Source organism: Ctenopharyngodon idella, chromosome 21 (genome assembly GCF_019924925.1).
Source record: "Ctenopharyngodon idella isolate HZGC_01 chromosome 21, HZGC01, whole genome shotgun sequence".
Classification (NCBI taxonomy): domain Eukaryota; kingdom Metazoa; phylum Chordata; class Actinopteri; order Cypriniformes; family Xenocyprididae; genus Ctenopharyngodon; species Ctenopharyngodon idella.
Window position 1 is genome coordinate 10,802,256 of NC_067240.1, and position 21,125 is coordinate 10,823,380.

Here is a 21,125-nt window from a genome sequence, read left to right on the forward strand (position 1 = left end):
GATTACAAGGAAAAATATCCACTTACATTATTCTACGTGTTTAACAAGTGAGTTATGAGCATGTCACGTTGTGAGAGGTGACTACTTCAGAGTGTAAAAGCTCTAACCCAGCAAAAAAGGAGCTACCAGTGACGTAGGTGTACGCTGATATGTCGAAGGCAATCGAAACACCAGCACCCACCATTTTTAAAAAGCTGTGTACACAGCCTGTATATTTACTCCACGAACTAACTCTACAAATATGGAAAACAGTGATAGATGGACTTCTGAACCATACGCTTAGGAGAAAATCCAGGGCGACTTTGAGCAGACCAAGCGAAACATGATTATGTATTTCTGCTAAGCTAGCGACATTGGGGATCAACCACACGGGCACGGCAAAAGCTAATGTTTTATATACTGTCTACTTTCTTTGTATAACAGTTCTATCTAATAACGTATTAGACAGGACTGTTAAACAGATCGTAAACTAATGAAGACGGAGAATGCGAGCACTGTGTGCTCTGGCTGAACTGTTCTCAGCGCTGTCAAAATATAAGTAACAACAACAAGCGCAGTTTACGTCACTTCAGGCCCTAGGGAAACATTAGTTCTCAGGGAACCACAATGGTGGCAAAAGCCCCTATTATTATACCATTGACATTTGAGGTTTAATGCTATAGAAAACAAAATTGTTTTCAGATTGTTTTTTTATTTTTATACAAAAATATGGCATGCAGTTGCTTCAAACAATGGTATAAAGCTATTCAATACATCATTTAATGTAAATTGTGATAATCGTAATTAATAATCGCAATTACATTTTCAAGGGAATAATCGACAATTATGATTTTTGTCATAATCGTGCAGCCCTAGTTGGCAATGTCACTTTGTAAAGAAACACTACGTGCCCATAGACTGAATACATAATACGCATGAGCATGATGTCACTGTTTTTGTAGTTTACATAGAGACAATAACAGTATAATTTTCAAAAACTTTCACTTTGAAACCTGTTTTCAAAAGTTTGCTTTTTCAGGCCACTAGAACACCTTTGTCATGTAAATGAATGGCCAAAATGCATAAAGTTTTCAGTTGAAAACGGTGTTGTGTAAACGGCCCCTCAGTCACACTTCTCTTGAGCGAGGCCCCACCTTAAGGGACGGACTTCAGTGTAGTATGACATTAGCCAAGGAGACTAGATGCAGGAGGATGCTGGGGGATGGGGACAAGTGTAGGCAAGCCCCAGTTGACCCAAAGGAATATGGTGAAGCACAATGCTGATGTAAGCCACTTGAGGAATTGACCTTAAAAAGGGGAATAGAAAGCACTAAAAACATTAGCTGACTGCCTTTGCCACATGCTAACCGCTGCAGTGTGAATGCTTATCATGTCTGGGAGAAAGTGACAAGCAGTCAGTGTAAGGCCACTGGCTTTTTGTGGTTTTAAATGTGTCGTGTGACTTCCTGTACACCTAATTAATGTCGTCTTCCTCCCAGTAACACACTTTTTTGCAATCCTTCAGCTTCTAAATTTACTGTGCCTCTCTGCTAATGAACCAAGATTGTTTCCTTTGCTATGGTTATGGCTCGGACTCATGGGAATTGTCCTTAGAAGTACTAAATCGAGGCTGCTCTGTGATCAGGTGGGGTTTCATTGTACTCAAAACTCTGCAACATGACTTAACAGCAAGCCTGTAGTCTAACGACCACCCTGTCCCTGTGGAGAGCGAGTGAGTGAGAGAGAGTGAATGAAGGACAGAGACAGGATGTGCAGTTAAGAGTTGACCAGATTTGACGAGATAAATAATCAGTGAGCCAGATGGCTGCTCTCTTTTCTCGTGTTTAAAGGGGAGGTGTTCTGCTCTTTCTCCTCTCTTGCTGTCCTCAGCAGGCGTCGGTTTAGTCCCATCAGCAGCAGTGGAGGAAAAGGCTTTTGGAAGACAAGTTGTCTGCATGAGCATATCCAGCCCTGTGTGTTTATGTTCCCGGGTCGTCGCTGCATTTGCGGTCTCTCACTGTCAGTTCCCTCAGGAAGCGTTCCCAGGGGAGCTCCGGCCAGTTGAGACTGCTTGGGAGGGAGTGATCTTTGCGCAAACCAGCCAAAGGCAATCAGGGACAACGCGAGGAACAGTTAATGCTTCCTTTGAAAATGGGATTAGACCTCCCTAAAGTTTGCTTACTAACATGTTTATTAGCGGTCAAGATGTCCCTTATGTTTTCCCAAGAAAATATGAGCTAATGTGAACTAATGATGCATGCTTTTAAAAATGTTTTTTGTTTTTTGTGGCACATAAGGAGCACTATTGATGTTTTGTGTTGTTTAATTTCACATACTCTCTTTGTGTCTTTTTGTCTTGATCATCCAAAGGTGAATTTCTGTAGCACAAACGGTGAAGTTAAAACCGCATTATGGTTTACCCATAAATAACTCTCAGTTGGAATTGCTGCTTATCACAACCTAAATGAGGCCCTATGCTGTTTCTCAGGAAGAGGAAATAGCTGAAGCCTTTCTGAAGTCATTAAGAAGTGTTTGACAGTTTGTTTCCAACCACCCATTAGCAGCCAATATGACACACACAACCGCTTGTTATGTTAGCTTTTAACTTCCTTGTTTTGATTCTGTGAAAGTCACGTTGATTTTTGTGTTTTGGGTTGGAATTTATCTCTCTGAGCATTGTTGGATGAAATCATCAAGGGATCGATAATAAAACTCTAAGCTTTATAGCATAGCGAGCCTTTGAAGATGTTTTTTGAGCGTTCTTTTAATTTAAATGCCTGCGGCTTGTGCAGCTTTTTAACTCTATCATTAACAAGTATTATTAGAATAATATTAAGCAGTCCAAAAATTATTTTTCTGTGATCTATTCTTATAGGACTTTCTCTCCTTGTCTATCTAAAGTAGGTTACCCTGTTATATGACCTTTTTCTAACTTGAGCTATATATTGGGAATATGTTCCACATTCATTTAGTTTGGTTTAGGGGCATTTTAAACATGCATTATTGTAAATTAGATCATGGAACTTTTTTGTTTTTTTATTATATATATATATATATATATATATCTCCATATATATATCCAGAGCCCCCCTAGAGCTCCATTGAGTGCCTTCACTAAGTGTGTGCTTATTCTGCTTAATAAATCAAATAAAGCATGTTCAATGGCAATTCATGTAATATATGTGCTGTATATGTAAACTATATTTAGTTTGAAGGATCTTAAACCCCTCTAAATACATTCTATGGACTAACAATCTCATCTCAAACAAAATCTGTTTACTTATTGGGTGTTAGCTTGACTGTGCACCATAGGTCATATCAAAATAGCTTTTCCATTTTAGGATCTGTGTTGGTTGTTGGTCTGATACCACCCATCATCTCCATTAAAATGTGCAAAGAGGCCTATGGGTGCACTTGCATGATGTTGAAAACTTAGTCCAGAAAAGGCAAAGCATCTAGGACCGTATCCTCAGGTTATTTGAAGTTCTTTCCACCCAGAACATCCTGTGAAAAGATTCTTCGTCATTGCCCACTCTTTCATAAACTCTATTTACACATCAAGAAGATTTAAACAGACGTCATCTCAAATGACTAATAAACGTCAAGTGTTTTAACATGCTTAAGTATCCATCGCCTTATTCATTAAGAGATTTGTTTAGAAAAGATTACGGTATTTACATTTGCTCTTTTCCTAGTAGCAATTACTAAACCCCCCCCCCCTCTGTTTGTGGAAAGAATGAAGCCGAGTCTATTTTTGTCAACGTCAAAGTCGAACCAAAACGGCTGATGCTGTTCATTAACCTCTTCAGTGCAGATTTTATCTGAAGACGTTCAGATGGTTCTCCTATGGGTCTTAAAAAGGACTGGATAAGATGAAGCATTTCCATAATTCTTGTGATAATTGGTTTTGTAAAGCTTGCTTAAGAACTTTAGCAAGTGCATCTGAAAAAGTTTGAGAAAAACTCAAAAAACCCATGATAACATGGTTTGGACTGTTTTCTTTTTTTAGATGAGTGATGTATTGAAAGCACAATCCATTATCGTCAATTATCACCAAGCCATTAGCTGTTGAGCCAATACTTAAGATTCAAAGGGTGGTTCATGGTTTCAACTTGGCATTGTGCCTTATGAACATCGTTTGAAAGTGTAATGGCACCTTTGTTGTAATCGGTGGTACAGCTTTTCTTGGATCTGTAGAGCCTGACTTGCTTTGCTTATAGGGATCCAAGTCCTTTCTCCTGAATTGTTCTTGCTCTTTTTTTTTGCTGTTTGATTATGTACTTATGAATTTGAAATGGCATGATAGTGTTGTTTTTGGTTCGCCTTGTTTGCTTTAAGCACTGGATTTATCTCTATCTAACAGCATGTTTTTGTTTCCTTTCAGTGGGTGACAAAGTTCCTGCTGACATTCGCTTGACTTCCATCAAGTCAACGACCCTGAGGGTGGACCAGTCCATTCTAACAGGTGAGAACAATGGCATCAAGTTGTACTAGGCTTTGAGCCGGTAAAATTACTACGGACACTGCAGTGTGTTATCAGCAACAGGATATAATGTCACAGTCTTGGGATTGTGTTTTAAATAATGAATCCTATATAAAATAAAATAAATTCAGAATGCTGAAATATACCATCTACAACACAAGTCTGAATTCAAACTGTTGAAGCTACTTCACTTTCTCGTAGCACTGTCACTATGCGACTTCGAAATTTGTATTCTTAGTTTGTATTCTTAGTTTGTATTAAGCCAAGAGGTTAATCTGTGATGTTGTGGTCAAACATCTTTTGTTAGGCTAATTTGCTGGCTACAGTTCACCGAACTTGGACTTTGTTACACAAGAAAAGACCAAATGACTTCACGTGTGCTTGTGTTTTTGCTCTCCTGGGTTCATGTGCACATGAATAGAAGTAAATGGAGTCCATATAGTATTTGTTGTTCTTTATGTGCCCTTTTTTTTTCTTTTCTTTTTTTTTAACCATTGAATATCCACAATATTTTTCTTTTCAGGTCTCATTTTTGCAGCCATCGTAATGCTCAGCAGAGACATCACAATCTAGGATGTTTTGTCTATTTATTTTTTTTTTGTATTTGTATAATGGCACATTACCCTTTTATCTAATCACAAAACCACGGTTAAATATAGTTTCTGTTGCGGATGCAATATAGATTCAGCATAGCAGGGTGAACAGCAGTGCAGGAAACACTGCTGCAGTAAGCCACCTTATAAAGTCAGCTCAGTAGTTGATATGAGGTGGAAAAATAAGGTATTTTTTTCCTGAGAAGGTTCAGTGCTTCTTATTTTAAAGGGAGGTCAGCTGTGCTCAGTCTCTGCAGTCCAGTTAGGGGGAAAGACAGAAAGGAAGTGCTCTTGTAAAAGTGAGGTCAGGCTTCACTGCCTTAATTGGTAACGGCTTGTTTGACTTCTCCACATCTTTTAGCTGCTCCATCCATGGCTATTTTTTTGTTGGGATTTTTTGCCATCCTGACCAGAACTGAACCGTTAAAGCAATTACATAAATGCACATCAAGGACTTAAATTGGGACATCTGCCTGTTGAACCGCAAACCTGATCCTCATGTATTAGTCTTAGAGGGCAGTCAAGTAGTACCAGAACTTTGATTTCACCAACCTGTCATCTGTATCTTCTCTTCGCAGGAGAATCTGTGTCAGTAATCAAGCATACAGACCCTGTCCCTGACCCCCGTGCTGTGAACCAAGACAAGAAGAACATGCTCTTCTCTGTAAGTCAGGCCTCTGATGAATGCTGTCAGCATATTATTTGTGGTACCTGATAATGCAGGCCTTGTTATTGCTCTTGCTCATATTTTGGGTTAGACCTTCTTTTTTTTTCTTCTAAACTACCGTTCAACCAAGGCTGTATTTATTTGATCAAAAATACAGTAAAAACTAAATATTTTGAAATTTGATTAAATTTAAAATAGTTTTGTATTTTAATATATTTTAAAATAAATTCAGTCTTCAGTGTCGCATGATACTTCAGAAATCACTCTAATATGCTGATTTTTAATATGCTCAAGAAACTTATTTCTTGACTTATTAGCAGTTGTTATTAATGTTGGCAACAGCTTAATTTGTGGAAGCATATACATATTTTTTTTCCAGAAAAATTAATATTCTTTAATGTATAGAAAAAGTAATTTAGTAATAACATTTAACACATATTTAAGCAAACAACCACCAACATGTTTTTGAAGGATTTTTAATAACTATGTTTTGCACAGATGTGAGGTATTTGTATTAGGGATTTTAAAATTATGGTTGAAACCAATAAGCCAATAATTATTTTCATGTTATGGCTGATAATAGATTTATTTTAAGATGTGTTAAATTAGGGCTGGGCGATATGGCTGAAAACTGTATCACGATATCAGTGTTTCATATCGGTCGATATCGATAATTATTGATAATTTTTTCTGACCCATTTAAAATAAGGACCAGGAGAAAAATATATTACATTTAAACATTTTTATTTTAAACTTAACCTTCCTCTGATTATAATCCCCTCAGTTATTAAGACAGAAATGTCAACAACCATGGAAAACTCAAATAATTAAAATGTTGTGCGGTGTTGCAGCTACAGATGTTGTTGGTTGAATACGGCTGTGCTCCAAAGGGTGAGCGCGGCTAAGGTGGTACATCAAGTTTGTGGTATTACCAGTCTTGCATAATTTGCAGACGACATTGGTCTGACTACGGTCAGACTTATAATATCCAAAAAACTGCCATACTGGCGAGCTGACATTTCCTCTTTTATTTACAATTTCCTCGCTTGCTGCGGAACTCATTTTCTGCTTATCAGTTGCCGGTTCCTTAAGAGGAATCCAGCAGACCAGCACGAGACAACGATATGGCGCAACCAAACTTGATACTGTTACATGATTGGCTGTTAGCGTGTCACTCCCTACGTTGCTAGGTTACCAGAGAGCGAGTGCCTTTGTTAATGCAACCAAACTTGCTTTGCAACCTCTGTTTTCTTCCGACGAAGAATAAAAAAACTATCGAACGTTTTATCGAACACATTTTTTATTGATATCGATCACGTGTCTATCGCGATACATATCGTTATCGTTTTATCGCCCAGCCCTATGTTAAATTACATTTTGCAGTGTTATTAAATTATTAATGTTTTTAAGATTAACTTTAAGTGAGCATTAGATGACGGCAAAGGTAATCTAAATGTAAAATTAGAGGAAATGGACATGCACAGTAAAATATCCAATAATGGTTGATTCAGATCAATTAAAAAAAAAAAAGCTTGAACATTGTCCAGTATCCAATATTGTGCTGATATATCATGCATCCTTATTTGCATGGTTTAGAACCAATTTTGTTTGTAGAAAACTTTTAGATATCACTAACTTTAAGGGGATTTTAGCTAATTTAAAACTCGCCTTTGACTTTGTTTACAGGGTACCAACATTGCCGCAGGCAAAGCGGTGGGTGTAGTGATCGCCACTGGTGTGAACACAGAGATTGGCAAAATCCGTGATGAGATGGCATCCACGGAGCAGGAGCGCACGCCTCTGCAGCAGAAACTGGACGAGTTCGGCCAGCAGCTGTCCAAGGTCATCTCGCTCATCTGCATCGCTGTGTGGATCATCAACATTGGACACTTCAACGATCCCGTTCACGGTGGCTCATGGATCCGCGGGGCCGTATACTACTTCAAAATCGCGGTCGCGCTGGCTGTGGCCGCCATCCCCGAAGGCCTGCCCGCCGTCATCACCACCTGCCTGGCTCTGGGTACCCGTCGCATGGCCAAGAAGAACGCCATTGTACGCTCTCTGCCCTCGGTGGAGACCCTGGGCTGCACCTCCGTCATCTGCTCGGATAAAACCGGCACACTTACCACCAACCAGATGTCCGTTTGCAGGGTGAGAATGCTGGGAATATTATACACAATTGAAATGAGCTTTAGTCAGCAGCTTCAGGGCTAATCAAAAAGCAAATGCGAATGCTATTACGAATTCTGTTTAACCCATAATTTAATTCCTTGGCAATAGTGAGTCTGTGATTGTTTGGAAATGTGCGGGCTGGGGTTCAGCCAAGATATTACTGCATAGACAATTGGTTCATGAATAAAAATGACACATTCATGATGGTATTGATTTAGAACTAGTACATGACTTGGCTTCAAACGAAAGTGGTGGGAAAACTGTTAATCTGTAGCTTTGATATTGCCATGATTAAGAATTTTATTTTGTTTTATCTTAGTTTCTCATGACATTGTGTTAGACCACCCCAGTTTGCCTCTGTATTTCCTTTTATGCTGTTTTCCTGTTTGAAAGGATTCATTTCAAAGGATGACATGGTTTATTTGTCTATTTCTCCCCCTCATCGTGTCCCTGTATACTCCTCATCTTTTGTCATCCTCGTCATCTGTTCTTCTCTCTCTGTTCGTCTCCACCTTAAGTGCGAGATCTGATCAGTATGCGGTAGTCAGTTACTTGCAGTAGTGTTGCATAACTGACCTTGTGTGTGTGTGTGTGTGTATGTGTGTGTGAGATCTGCCTGTGATCCACAGCAGCGCCTTTGCTGGGGGCTGTACAGTACAAGCATGCAAGCCAAATGTGTAGCGCTGCTGATTTTAATCAGTTTTTTGCGAGTGTAAGGGTTAAATTTAGTATCAGGCTTGCTTTTCTTTTTAATAGAAATGGTTTTAAGTAAGTTTATGCTTGATTTATTCTGTGAATGCTGTGGCTAAACCAAAATAATTTTTACCCTAAATATACCGTTTGTCTCAGCTGTCTAAAAAAATACTGTATGGGAAGGGTGCTTCTAAAATTAGCAGCATTTCAACAGAAGGAATGTAATCTTGTTAACCCTAACCCTATGTATTAAACTTGTACTCGTATTAAACCGTTAACTCGTCCTGCACCGTTTCTGCTACAGACACAAATTCTAATCTTGCGCCTTATTGAGGTGCATTACGTTTAACCCCTTAGCATGCTGTAAAATTTGCCTAAAACGACTTAAAAAGGCATACCCAAAGTAAATTGCATGCTGTTCTTGAACCATTTGGAGTATATGCATGGTTTCGGTCTCTTTTGAAAGGAATGTGTACCGCAGGCGGTACAGGGGAACGCTAACAGGTTAAAGGTGCAGTGTGTAAATTTTTGCGGTGAGGTTGCGAATTGCAATATAGAGAAGCTACGGTGGCCAACACAGGACAAAGATGTCGTCATCTACGACGGCAGAGAGTAGCGAGTCAAGCAAACACGCTCTGTAGAGCAGTTTGTCCATTTAGGGCTACTGTAGAAACATGTCAGCGCAAAATGGCGACTTAAGTAAGAGAACCTGTGGTGTATGTAGATAGAAATGGCTCATTCTAAGGTAATAAAAATATAATGGCTCATTATGTAAGGTCTTTATACAACACTGAAAACATACGTTATGTATATTATATTGCATTTCTGTCAATAGACCTTCCTAAAATTTACACATTGCACCTTTAACAGATCATATTTAGTGGTGGACCAATATGGATGCTTTATTTTACATAATTTACAAAATTAGAAGTAATCAACCAATGCCTATACTAAAAAACCTAAATATTGCATTAATATACCATTAATCATACTTATGATTTTTACCTGGAGGGTGTCAAAATGAGAAATTTCCTCAGGCTTGTATGTATATGCATTTCTTTTTATATACAGTTCTAAAATATTTCATTAGCTAGTTATTACTCTAGTTGATCAAAATTTGGTTGAAAGCCACAGACATTTGTGACTTGTTAGAACTGTTCTTTTGAGTTGGTTCTTTGCAGTGAATCATTCAAACTGGTTCTGGGTTCAAAATGTTCTGAATGATTCACTGGTGACTCATTTTAAATCAAAATGATTATTGGAAATCCTTAACTAGTGAATAGAGCGTTCTACAAATGTTTGTGTAACGCCTCTTTCAAAACGCACGAACACGCACAGCAGATTCTGCAAAGCGCCAGGATTCTCAAAGCGCACAACAATTACAAAAATAATAACGTAATATTACTAATATTACAATAATAATGAACGTAAACAACTTACAGACCTCCTTCCAAATGCAATGATTGGGCAAACATTTTTTTCAGTCCTGAGACTTTCACAGAAGATATATGTAGATGTTTTAATATTTAGACCACTTCTATTATTGATTGCTATCAAGATGTGAAGATAGTTTCACCTAGTATAACAAGTGTTTATAAAACAAATTGCCAAATGCTTACCCTACATTTTTGGTTTTGTTTTTCCATCACCTTTTTTTTAAATGGCTAATATCAGATGTGTTTCGTGTTTAAGTTCTTTATGCTAATCATGTCTTTCTCCAGAGTACTAGGTGCCTTAGAGATTAGTGCCTGTCTCTCTCTCCCACACACTCTTCTCTGTTTCTCAACTGTTGTCCACTGGGTTTTAGTACTACAGCACCAACGCTGTTCCACTTTACCATCCCACTCGCTCTCAGCTCTTTTATTCTCTTCTCTTCCTTGACATATTCAGGAATCTGATTGTCTTTTGTGCTTAAAAATATCCTTAATGCCAAGTTGCTTATGTTTTGGGAGGGTTTTAAAGCTCCTCTGAACTCAGGTTCACTCTTAAGTGAGTGTCATGTAAGGTGTTTACATCTGTAGTGCTGGTATATTCAGGTCAGGTGGAGTTGGGGTCTTTTCATGAGGTGTTTTCAGACATCAGAGATCATCTGTGGTGGGTTGTTCTGCCACCTGCTGGTAGATTTTTTTTTTTTTTTTTTTTTTTTTTTTAATTCTCTCTTTTTTCTTTTTTTTTTTGTTGTTATAGATGTTCATTGTGGATCAGGCAAATGGAAACAGCTGCTCTCTGAAAGAGTTCACCATTACTGGCTCCACATATGCCCCTGATGGACAAGTGTGAGTTTTCCTGCCCATGTGCACACTGACATTTCAAAGTGCACATGACACCTCTGTTGATCATCCTCTTTTTACTCGCTCCAGGTTTCATGAGGGTAAACCAGTGCGATGCTCACAATACGATGGTCTGGTTGAATTGGCTAGCATCTGTGCTCTGTGCAACGACTCATCTCTAGATTACAACGAGGTTAGTTATTAACATGTTCTGGTAAATGCAGCATTCTCTGTTTGTTTGTCTATAAAAGACAGCTACTAATGCTGGGAACTATATCTTCTTTCAGTATAGATGTCACTTATTGAATGAATTTGCTTGAAAATATAATTTTGTTCCCATATTTTTAGTATCCATCTAATTCATAATAAATGTATATATAATCTGTATTGGCTGATATTAGATTACTTTTCTGCTAATTAATGGTCACTTATTAATTTATTAAATTAAAAAGCTGTTAAAAGTCATTTTTTGCAAATCTCACAATGTTTGTTTTTCATGCTGTACATTACTTGAAGCATTAAAATGATTTATTGTATTATATAACATGAAAACAAGTGTCAGCTTGTCAGTATCAATCTGAATATTTCTAGTAGTGGATCCATAGTGCTTGCATTTAATTATCAAACAGAAGTTCTAAAGAGTTTCTTTCTATGTCAGGCCAAAGGTGTGTACGAGAAGGTGGGAGAAGCCACAGAGACTGCTCTAACATGTCTGGTGGAGAAAATGAATGTGTTCGACACACAACTGAAGGGCCTTTCCAAGGTTGAGAGAGCGAACGCGTGCAACTCGGTATGTTATACATTTCCAACCGCAGATTATGAGTTGGTTGCAACCCCTAGTGGGTCATGTGGTTGTGGAGGCCCACATTAATTTCCAAATTGGTTTTCTGTGTTTGATGTAATGGCAGCTTTCATCTCTGAGTAATTTGTTGGATTCTTTCTTTCTATGTCTCAGGTCATCAAACAGTTGATGAAAAAGGAGTTCACTCTGGAGTTCTCCCGAGACAGAAAGTCCATGTCAGTGTACTGTACTCCCAACAAAGCTCGCTCATCCATTGGCAAGATGTTTGTTAAGGTAACATCACATTTTTCAGGGAGACTTTAACACTCCAGTGTTTCAAACAAGACTACTTTTGAAATGTGTTGTGGTATAACAATGTACCTGCAGCTTCCTTAAACTCATTTCTGGTTGCAGGGTGCTCCAGAGGGAGTGATTGACAGATGCACACACATCCGTGTGGGTGGGAATAAAGTTCCCCTGACAGCAGGTATTAAAGAGAAGATCATGTCTGTGATCCGTGAGTACGGCACAGGACGTGACACGCTGCGCTGTCTAGCTCTGGCCACCCGAGACAACCCATTGAGCAAAGAGAGCCTTGTACTGGAGGACTCAAACCGGTTCATTGAGTATGAGGTGAGAAGAGCATTTTTGTGTTATGACATTATGACAGTAATATATACTAGTGTTGTCAAAAGTACCAACTTCGATACCAAGTCGGTACTGAGATTTTAAAAATGTGATGCTTTGAGCGTTGTTGAGCAGATTCATAAACACCTCTGATTGGCCATTGTTCACGCGCTCATCAGATATGTCTGTGATTGGCTACAATGATCAACGCACAGGAGCGCTTGATGGAAGTGTTTGAATTTGAAAGCGGGAGCATTTGAAAGCAGGCATCTATCAGCTAGACCAGCAGACCAGTCCAGTGATAGACACCTGCTTTCAAACTCTCCCATGTGTATCTGTGTAAGCGCTCAGTAAAGAGCGTCATTGATGTCTATTTGCAACATGTTTTTGAAGCGTTGATCATTGTAGCCAATCACAGACGTATCTGATGAGCGCATGAACACATTGGCCAATCAGAGATGTTTAAGAATCCACTCAACAGCGATCAAAGCGTCACATTTTTAAGATTTCAGTACCGACTTGGTATCAAACTCAGTATTTTGACAACACTAACGTATACACACACTTTTATCTATTTATTTTATTATTTTATAATTATGTTAATTAACTACATAATTTTCAGTTTAATAGTCATGTATTATAATTGCTGTTTTTCCTTTAGACGGACCTGACCTTTGTGGGATGCGTGGGCATGCTGGATCCACCCAGAGCTGAGGTGGCAGCTTCCATCAAACTGTGTCGTCAAGCGGGTATTCGAGTCATCATGATCACCGGCGACAACAAGGGCACAGCTGTCGCCATCTGCAGGCGCATCGGCATCTTTGGTGAGGAGGACGATGTCTCTCGTATGGCCTACACTGGCCGAGAGTTCGACGACCTGTCTGCTACCGCCCAGCGTGAGGCAGTGATCACTGCCCGTTGCTTTGCCCGTGTCGAGCCATCTCACAAATCCAAGATTGTGGAGTTCCTGCAGTCCTACGATGAGATCACTGCAATGGTAAATTAGATTGTGAAATCATAACAAATACTTACTGAATGATTTTATATACAAAAGTTCGGGGTTAGTAAGATTTGTAAAAAAAAAATTTGAAAGAAGTCTCTTCTACTCACCACGACGCTGCATTTATTTGGTCAAAAACAGATTAAATTTGTGAAATAATACTGTTTTCTGTCTTAATTAATATATTATAAAATGTAATTTATTCCTGTGATAGTAAAGCTGAATTTTCAGCATCATTACTCCAGTCTTCAGTGTCACATGATCCTTAAGAAATCATTCTAATAGGCTGATCTGCTGCTCAAAAAACATTTCTTATTATCAATGTTGAAAACAGTTGCTGCTTAATATTTTTGTGGAAACCATGATACATTTTTTCAGGATTTACTGATTAATAGAAAGCTCAAAACAACAGCATTTATTTGAAATCGAAACAATTTTAAAATTGTAAATGGTTTTACTGTTACTTTGGTCAATTTAATGCATCCTTGCTGTATAAAAGTATTTCCTCAAAAGAAATAAACCCATTAACCCCAAACTTTTAAACAGTTGTAAAAAGTAAAATTCTGTATTAAATGACTATAAAGATGGAGGAAGGATTTCTTCTAGATGATTTATATTGTTAAAATCTTTCTCCCTCCACTGAATTGCCATCCTGTGTTTATTCCCACAGACTGGAGATGGTGTGAACGATGCACCTGCTCTGAAAAAGGCTGAAATTGGCATTGCTATGGGGTCAGGCACAGCGGTGGCTAAGACTGCTTCAGAGATGGTCCTTGCCGATGATAACTTTGCTACCATCGTGGCCGCTGTGGAAGAGGGTCGAGCCATTTACAATAACATGAAACAATTCATCCGCTACCTCATTTCCTCAAATGTCGGCGAGGTGGTCTGGTAAGGTTCTTAACCTTTTGCTAACATATTAGGAATTTATTCTTTATTCTTTTCACTGGCATGTCCACATTAAACCATTTCAAGAAAACATAAAATGGCTCTTGCAATCTATTTTACTTGTGTAATCTTATGTATTGAGACTACCATTAAATATTTTGGGGTTGGTAAGATTTTTGAAAATGTTTTTGAAAGAAGTCTTTTATGTTCACCAAAGCTGCATTTATTTGATCAAAATACAGTACAAACAATAAATTAATTAATTAATTAGTTAATTTAAAATGATTGTTTTCTATTTTAATACATGTAATTTAATCCTGTAATCGTAAAGCTGAATTTTCAGCAGCCATTACTCCAGTCTTCAGTGTCACATGATCCTTCAGAAATCATTCTAATATGCTATATTGGTGCTCAAGACATTCATTCTGAATAGAAAGAAAATGTTTAGGAATAAAACGTTTAATAGAAAAGCATTTATTTGAAATAGTAAAGACTTTCACATTTTTACAAACAAAATGTCTGTCACTTTTGATCAATTTAATGCACCCTTGCAGAACTAAGACCTGTTCACACCAAGGATAACTATAATTATAAAGACGTAATTGTAAAAATCATTCTAAGTATAAAAGAATTATAGCAGAGTCCACAACTATAACAATAACGAACATTTGAACAATATCGACAACAACAATTATTTTTTTTTTTTCCAGCTGATGAACGATAAAAACATTGACGGCCAATCAGAATCCATCCTGCTTTAAAGTGGCAGGCGACAAAACTGGAGCACGTGCTTATTTAAAAAAAAAAAAAAAAAAAAACAACAAAAAAAAACAGAACGCTGTTGTCAACTGCTGTGGACGCTAATAGTTGTCATAGTTATCATCTTAGTTAACATTCTTGATGTGAACGAATTTGATTTAATACTATTAATCAAACTTTTTAGTATTAATCTATTTCCAAGTGAAACCAGGTTTTCAGTGAAAGAGAATTTTTTTTTAATCAATCGATGGGTATTGCATACAAGAATGGTTATTAAATTATATATTTTATTATATTACATTGTATTAGTATTTTAGCCTTTATGAAATTGTTTTATCAAGGTTTATTATTGATCCTGTTTGCCAAATAAAGCAAGTCAATTTCTTTTCAATCTCGTTTTGGCACAATTTAGTCTCCATCCTAAAAGCAATACTATATAAATGACAACACTGTGAAATTTATGCCTTGAGCAAACTCAGATCACTGCCAAGGTCTTTTTGACATTCTTCCAGTTGTTATCTAATCGCTTAACTCACAATGTGTATTCTCTCTGGCAGTATTTTCTTAACGGCAGCTCTGGGCTTCCCCGAAGCTCTGATTCCAGTTCAGCTGCTGTGGGTGAATCTGGTGACCGACGGTCTGCCTGCGACCGCTCTGGGCTTCAACCCACCCGACCTGGACATCATGAGCAAACCCCCTCGCAATGCCAGGGAGCCCCTTATCTCTGGCTGGCTCTTCTTTAGATACCTGATCATTGGCTGTGAGTACACCACTGGCTTTGTTTGCTATGTAGAGAGAGTTTTTTTTTTTAATATTTATTATTTTATTTTTTTATTTTTTTGTGGGTGAAGAAAGATTTGACATGCTCTGTTCTCCATGTCCCCTTAAAGGTTATGTAGGTGCTGCTACTGTAGGTGCTGCTGCATGGTGGTTCATTGCTGCTGATGATGGGCCTAGAGTCACCCTCTATCAACTGGTTAGAAACTCCCCTTACATTTTAACACACACTCTTTTTCAAACACATGCATTCCAATGTCTTAATTCACTTCTATAATTTTTATCTCTGCAGAGCCACTTCCTTCAGTGTGCACCAGACAACCCTGATTTTGAGGGCCTGAAGTGTGAAGTATTTGAGTCTCCCTATCCAATGACCATGGCCCTGTCCGTACTAGTAACCATTGAGATGTGCAACGCCCTCAACAGGTCTGTACAATAAAGCCACATCTTATCCCTGAAAATGCCACAGTTATGGATGTATTTACGTCTACTATTAAAAAACATTAAAAAGCAGTAAGATGAGACATTGCTATATACACCTGTATGTCATTTTCTTGTAAAAATGTGATCAGATTTTGAAGGGATTTTTTTTTTATTTGTGGCTACATAAATGACACATTTTTTTCCAAGTAACAATGTTGATAAAGCACTTAAATATAATGCATATTGTTTTCCAAAAAAAATTTTGTAAGTGTAATTTTAGTCTAAGCACAAAATGTGATGTTTCTAGTAGCATTCTTTGTTGTTTTAGTGGTGGTTACATGTATTAAGCAAACTTCAGATGTGCTGCCTGCAATTCATCAGGAAATATTAGCATGTGCACTATTAGTTTAACTCGATCAAAGGTTTAGGGTCAGTAAGATCTTCTTTTGAAAGAAATACTACTTTTATTCAGCAGGGATGCATTAAAAGATCTAAAAAGATAAAGACATTTACAGTGTTACTTATGATTTCTATCTCAGATAAATGCTGTTCTTTTGAACTTTCTATTCATCAAATAATCCTGACAAGAAAAATAAATAACATTTCCACAAAATTATTCAGCAGCACAACTGTTTTCAACATTAATAATAAGAAAGTTTTTTGAGCAGTATATCAGCATATTAAAATGATTTCTGAAGGATCATGTGACACTGAAGACTGGAGTAATGATGCTGAAAATTAAGCTTTACCATCACAGAAATAAAGTGGCTGCCCACTGCTCTGGGTGTGTGTCCACAGTTTGCTGTGTGTGTGTGTTCAATACTGTGTAGATACATGTATTTTCAATTTACACTTGTATTTGGCTATGTCCAATTACAATCACCATTACAATCCCTTTAAAACCAGGTGTTAACAGCATAAGTGGGGGATTATATAAATATGCAACCAATCAATTTTACAATGTTATCTTCTTGATGTCCTGTTGCAGTGTTTCCGAGAACCAGTCACTGCTTCGCATGCCCCCCTGGGATAATGTGTGGCTGCTAGGAGCCATCTGCCTCTCCATGTCCCTCCACTTCTTTATCCTTTACGTGGAGCCCCTGCCGGTAAGATCAATTTTGATCAATAAGATCATTTTCAGTGTATCGGTTGTTGTTGTTGTTGTTGTTGTTGTTTTTTTGCAGTCTTTGTAGAATCTAATGTTTTTGTTAATAAATAGTATACACTTTTTTTTTTTTTTTTTTTTTACAATTAAAATTACAATTAATTAAAAAAATACAATTATACAAGTAAAAAAAGGTAATTTTTTTTTTTTTTTTTTTTTTGCCCTTACAATTCTGAGTTTATATCACATACTTCTGAGGAAAAAAGTCAGAATTGTAAGATATGAACTCGCAATTACGTGAAAAAAGAAAGAATTTCAAGTTTACATCTCACAGTTCTGACTTGATCGCAAGACTTGTTCTTAGAATTGTGTGATATAATTGTGAGGGAGGAAAAAGTAGAATTGTGAGAGGAAAAAGTCATACTTTTTTTTTTTTTTTTTTTTTTGTGGTGGAAACAAGCTTCCATACTTAGCACATTGCAAAGTGCACTGATGGTTACTGTTTACTTCCTTTTTATTCACATTTTTAACAGTTTCTTCTTTTTTTGGTGAAAAAATAAATAAATAAAATAAAAATACTATAATAGGATTACAAAATCAAACAGTCTAAAGTATAAATCTTTATAATTTATCAAGTTTGAAGTTTTTTTTTTTTTTTTTTTTTTTTTTATATATTCAAATTATTTATTTCCAATTTAGTAAATATTAAGTAAAATAAATATAAATTTCATTTCAGCAGTTATGCATGTTTTACTATCTTTACTATAATTTTTGGTCCCAAATTTTTACCAGTAAAATTGATAAAAATTTTGGGACCAAAAATTATTCAGACACTTTGACCTGACCATGTTTTGCTTAAGTGTTATCTGACATAATTAAGATTATTTTTAGTTTAACTCTAGTGAATAACTATAGTGAATAAACTGTATTAATGAATGAAATGTCTGAATAAATTTTGGTTTGACTGTATAATTTGCGAGCATCAAGGAGCCTCTCTCAATATGCGGGATATTGAAAGCGCTTCTGAATGTTTGCTTGTCTTTTACTTTCGCTTACGAATTCGAGATCAAGCATACTCTTTGTATAGGTAGCCGACCACTCATTTTACAAGATAAGATATTTGTCAATGATGCTCAGGATCTGTTGCACAACAAATCCTCTGCCATCATCCTGTCAGTCATCTCTCCTTACTATCTTCTCAAGATAAGTGAAATCTGATGTACTGTAATGTAACGACTACTTAGAATTAGGCTTCGGGCACATCCCTAGTATTTACTTTGTGTAGTGACTCTACCCTGGGCTTTCTCTACAGATGATCTTCCAGATCACTCCACTGAACGTGACCCAGTGGCTTATGGTGTTGAAGATTTCCCTGCCCGTCATCTTGCTGGATGAATTGCTCAAGTTTGTGGCCAGAAACTACCTGGACAAGCCCAAAGACCTGGACAAGCCCAAGGGCATGGCATGCTCACTCAGCACCTGCACGGAGGGCATTTCCTGGCCCTTCGTGGCCCTTTCACTCCCCCTGGTGCTGTGGCTCTACAGCACTGACACTAACTTGGCCGAAATGTTCTGGTCTTGACTGAAATGAGCACAGATGTGTGTAGATGGTGTGTACGTATGTCTGTATGTGTGGTTGTGCGTTTAAAGTGTGCCTCCGCAAACAGCGAATGTGTACGAGAAGGACAGGATTAACACAAAAATAACCTTAAGATAGAAATATAATTTTTTTTTTTTTTTTTCTTTCTTTTTTTTTAACTGTCCGTTGGTGATTGAAGAGACCGTACAGACCTGAAGTCTTCAAGTATTAGTGACCATTAATAATTTTTTGGACTTCTTGTTGGTTTCTTTTGAAAGCAGTCTTTTGTTATTGCATTTTTAATTAATCATTTGTCTCGTCTCATTTCAAAACAGTATCAATAATGGTAATATCCACTTTGTTTTCCCCCCCATATCATGTGTTCAAATTGCTGAATGGAGAAAAGTGCTTGTGTACAGACATTTAACACTATTTTATGCAGTTGTTCATTTGTTATTATTTGTTTATTTTGCTAACAGAGTAGAGTGGGTAGGGTAGAAAAAGAGAAAGAAAGAACAAGACAGAAGAACTGTTTACTAATGTTTACCTTTGTGTCTTCGGCGTGAACATCGCTCCGAGCCAATGGACAAGCATGGTGTTGCAAAGCAGCATGGGAAAGAGAGTATGGGACTGAATGTTTGAATGCTTCACGGTCAAATTCTCAGATGAAAACTGCATGTTATGTATTTCGCATGCATTTTGTGTGGTTTTTCATGTATGATTTGTACCTGTATGTCTTTCCCTATGTGTAATAACTTCCATTTTTTTTATGGTGATACATTTTGTTTCCACTATTACCTGACACTTTTGATTAGTAAAGCCAGTTTTTCTGCACTAGGCAGAGTACAGCTACCTCAGGACTGTCAGATTCGACTCTCTCTGGTTGCTTCCTCCCCCCACTTAGCTTTACACCGCTTGTACACATTACTGCATGAGGTGTGCCTCTATTTGAAAACTCAGATTCTTTTGGCCCTAACAAATCTGTTTTAAGTCTTTTTTTCCCTGTGTGTTTGTTTTCACTGTATTTTATAATTGAATGAATTTGCATTAACTTAATTGAGAGGTTTTCTTTTGTTTTGGGGTGGGGTGGGTTGGACAAAAGATGTAAATGTTACCGTTTACTGGGTTCAGGTCAGAGACAAAGGAGTAGAAAATTAAACAAGCAAGGGTTTAGGTGTTGCATTCAAAACGTGAATTTTACAATGCAAAACCAAAATGTTTCATGCTACCTTTTTTTTCTACTTTTAAGAAAATGCACTCATGAACCATTTGAATTAAAAAGCGTGTCTTCATTTTACTAGCTGGTCTGTTCCTTCCTACAATGCAACAAGGCAAGTTTTAGGAGCAATTATACTTGAATAAATGAAATTAATGTACAGAGATTTAGTTACATAGCTGAGCACAAGATTGACCGCTGGGAGGGGTTTCCTTGTGAAGCTGCCTCTAGTTCGGCCCTCACCAGCCAGTCTGGTAAAACGGCCTGTATATTTGTACACATATACCTGAACGGTACAAAGTACTTTTTTTTTTTTTTTTTTTTTTTCCTTTCTTTTTTTAAACAGAGCTTTTTGTCATTTAGTTGTCTATCGCATTACACTAATTCTTGCTTGCTAAAATGGATGCATGTCCCTGACTATGCCTTTGGTGTGGAATTGTCAGGTATTTTAATGAACAACCATTCATATTCCCTTAAAGGCCCATTCACACCAAGAACGATAACTGTATTAATGTCCACACCAGTGGACGATATCTGTTTATTCAAGCGCGCACTGCAGGTTTTATTGCCTGCCGCTTAAATGCTCGAGCGCTTTGAACCGGGATGGATTCTGATTGGCTGTTTTTTTTTTTTTGTTTTGTTTTTTAATCGTCCATTAGCTGAAAAGAAAAAAAAAAAAAAAAAGTGATTCCAACGATATCATGTCTCGCTGCCATTAATCGTTATAGTTGTGGTGTCGACTCTGCTATTCTTTTAGATTTTTAGAACTATATCCTTATCGTTTTCCTTATTGTTCTTTGTGTAAACAGGCCTTTATTACCATTCAGTGGACTTCCATTTAAGAAAGTGTCATTGACATTGCCGCTACACATTCCTCCACTCTTTCACCACACGTTACAACTATATCCAGAAGCCTCAAGTTTTCTGACAATGGACCAACCCTGCTATGTAACTCTGCTAAATTCCTTCTACGACTACTGCGGCTGTTTATAGCTGTACTTAACACATTGCCATATCAGCTTGAGTACATTCCACTGCAATATATGATGTTTTTAAGAAGTAATATATCGTAAAGACTTGGTCAAATTACTTTTAAGCGTGATTGTTTCCTTT

General features: G+C 37.3%; 1 protein-coding gene across 1 annotated transcript in view; it reads left to right on the top strand.

Moving 5' to 3' along the window:
• Positions 1-20,093, top strand: part of atp2a2b (ATPase sarcoplasmic/endoplasmic reticulum Ca2+ transporting 2b) — a 35,048-nt gene extending 14,955 nt beyond the window's left edge. Inside the window, exons 6-20 of the mRNA XM_051877484.1 lie at positions 4,364-4,444; positions 5,634-5,719; positions 7,409-7,873; positions 10,775-10,863; positions 10,948-11,050; positions 11,516-11,647; positions 11,813-11,932; positions 12,053-12,271; positions 12,927-13,262; positions 13,936-14,156; positions 15,470-15,672; positions 15,803-15,888; positions 15,982-16,115; positions 17,101-17,218; positions 18,530-20,093. Coding sequence (XP_051733444.1) covers positions 4,364-4,444; positions 5,634-5,719; positions 7,409-7,873; positions 10,775-10,863; positions 10,948-11,050; positions 11,516-11,647; positions 11,813-11,932; positions 12,053-12,271; positions 12,927-13,262; positions 13,936-14,156; positions 15,470-15,672; positions 15,803-15,888; positions 15,982-16,115; positions 17,101-17,218; positions 18,530-18,799 — 2,663 coding nt within the window. The 3' untranslated portion in view covers positions 18,800-20,093. The remainder of the gene's footprint in view (positions 1-4,363; positions 4,445-5,633; positions 5,720-7,408; positions 7,874-10,774; positions 10,864-10,947; positions 11,051-11,515; positions 11,648-11,812; positions 11,933-12,052; positions 12,272-12,926; positions 13,263-13,935; positions 14,157-15,469; positions 15,673-15,802; positions 15,889-15,981; positions 16,116-17,100; positions 17,219-18,529) is intronic.
• The last annotated feature ends 1,032 nt before the right edge of the window (positions 20,094-21,125 follow it).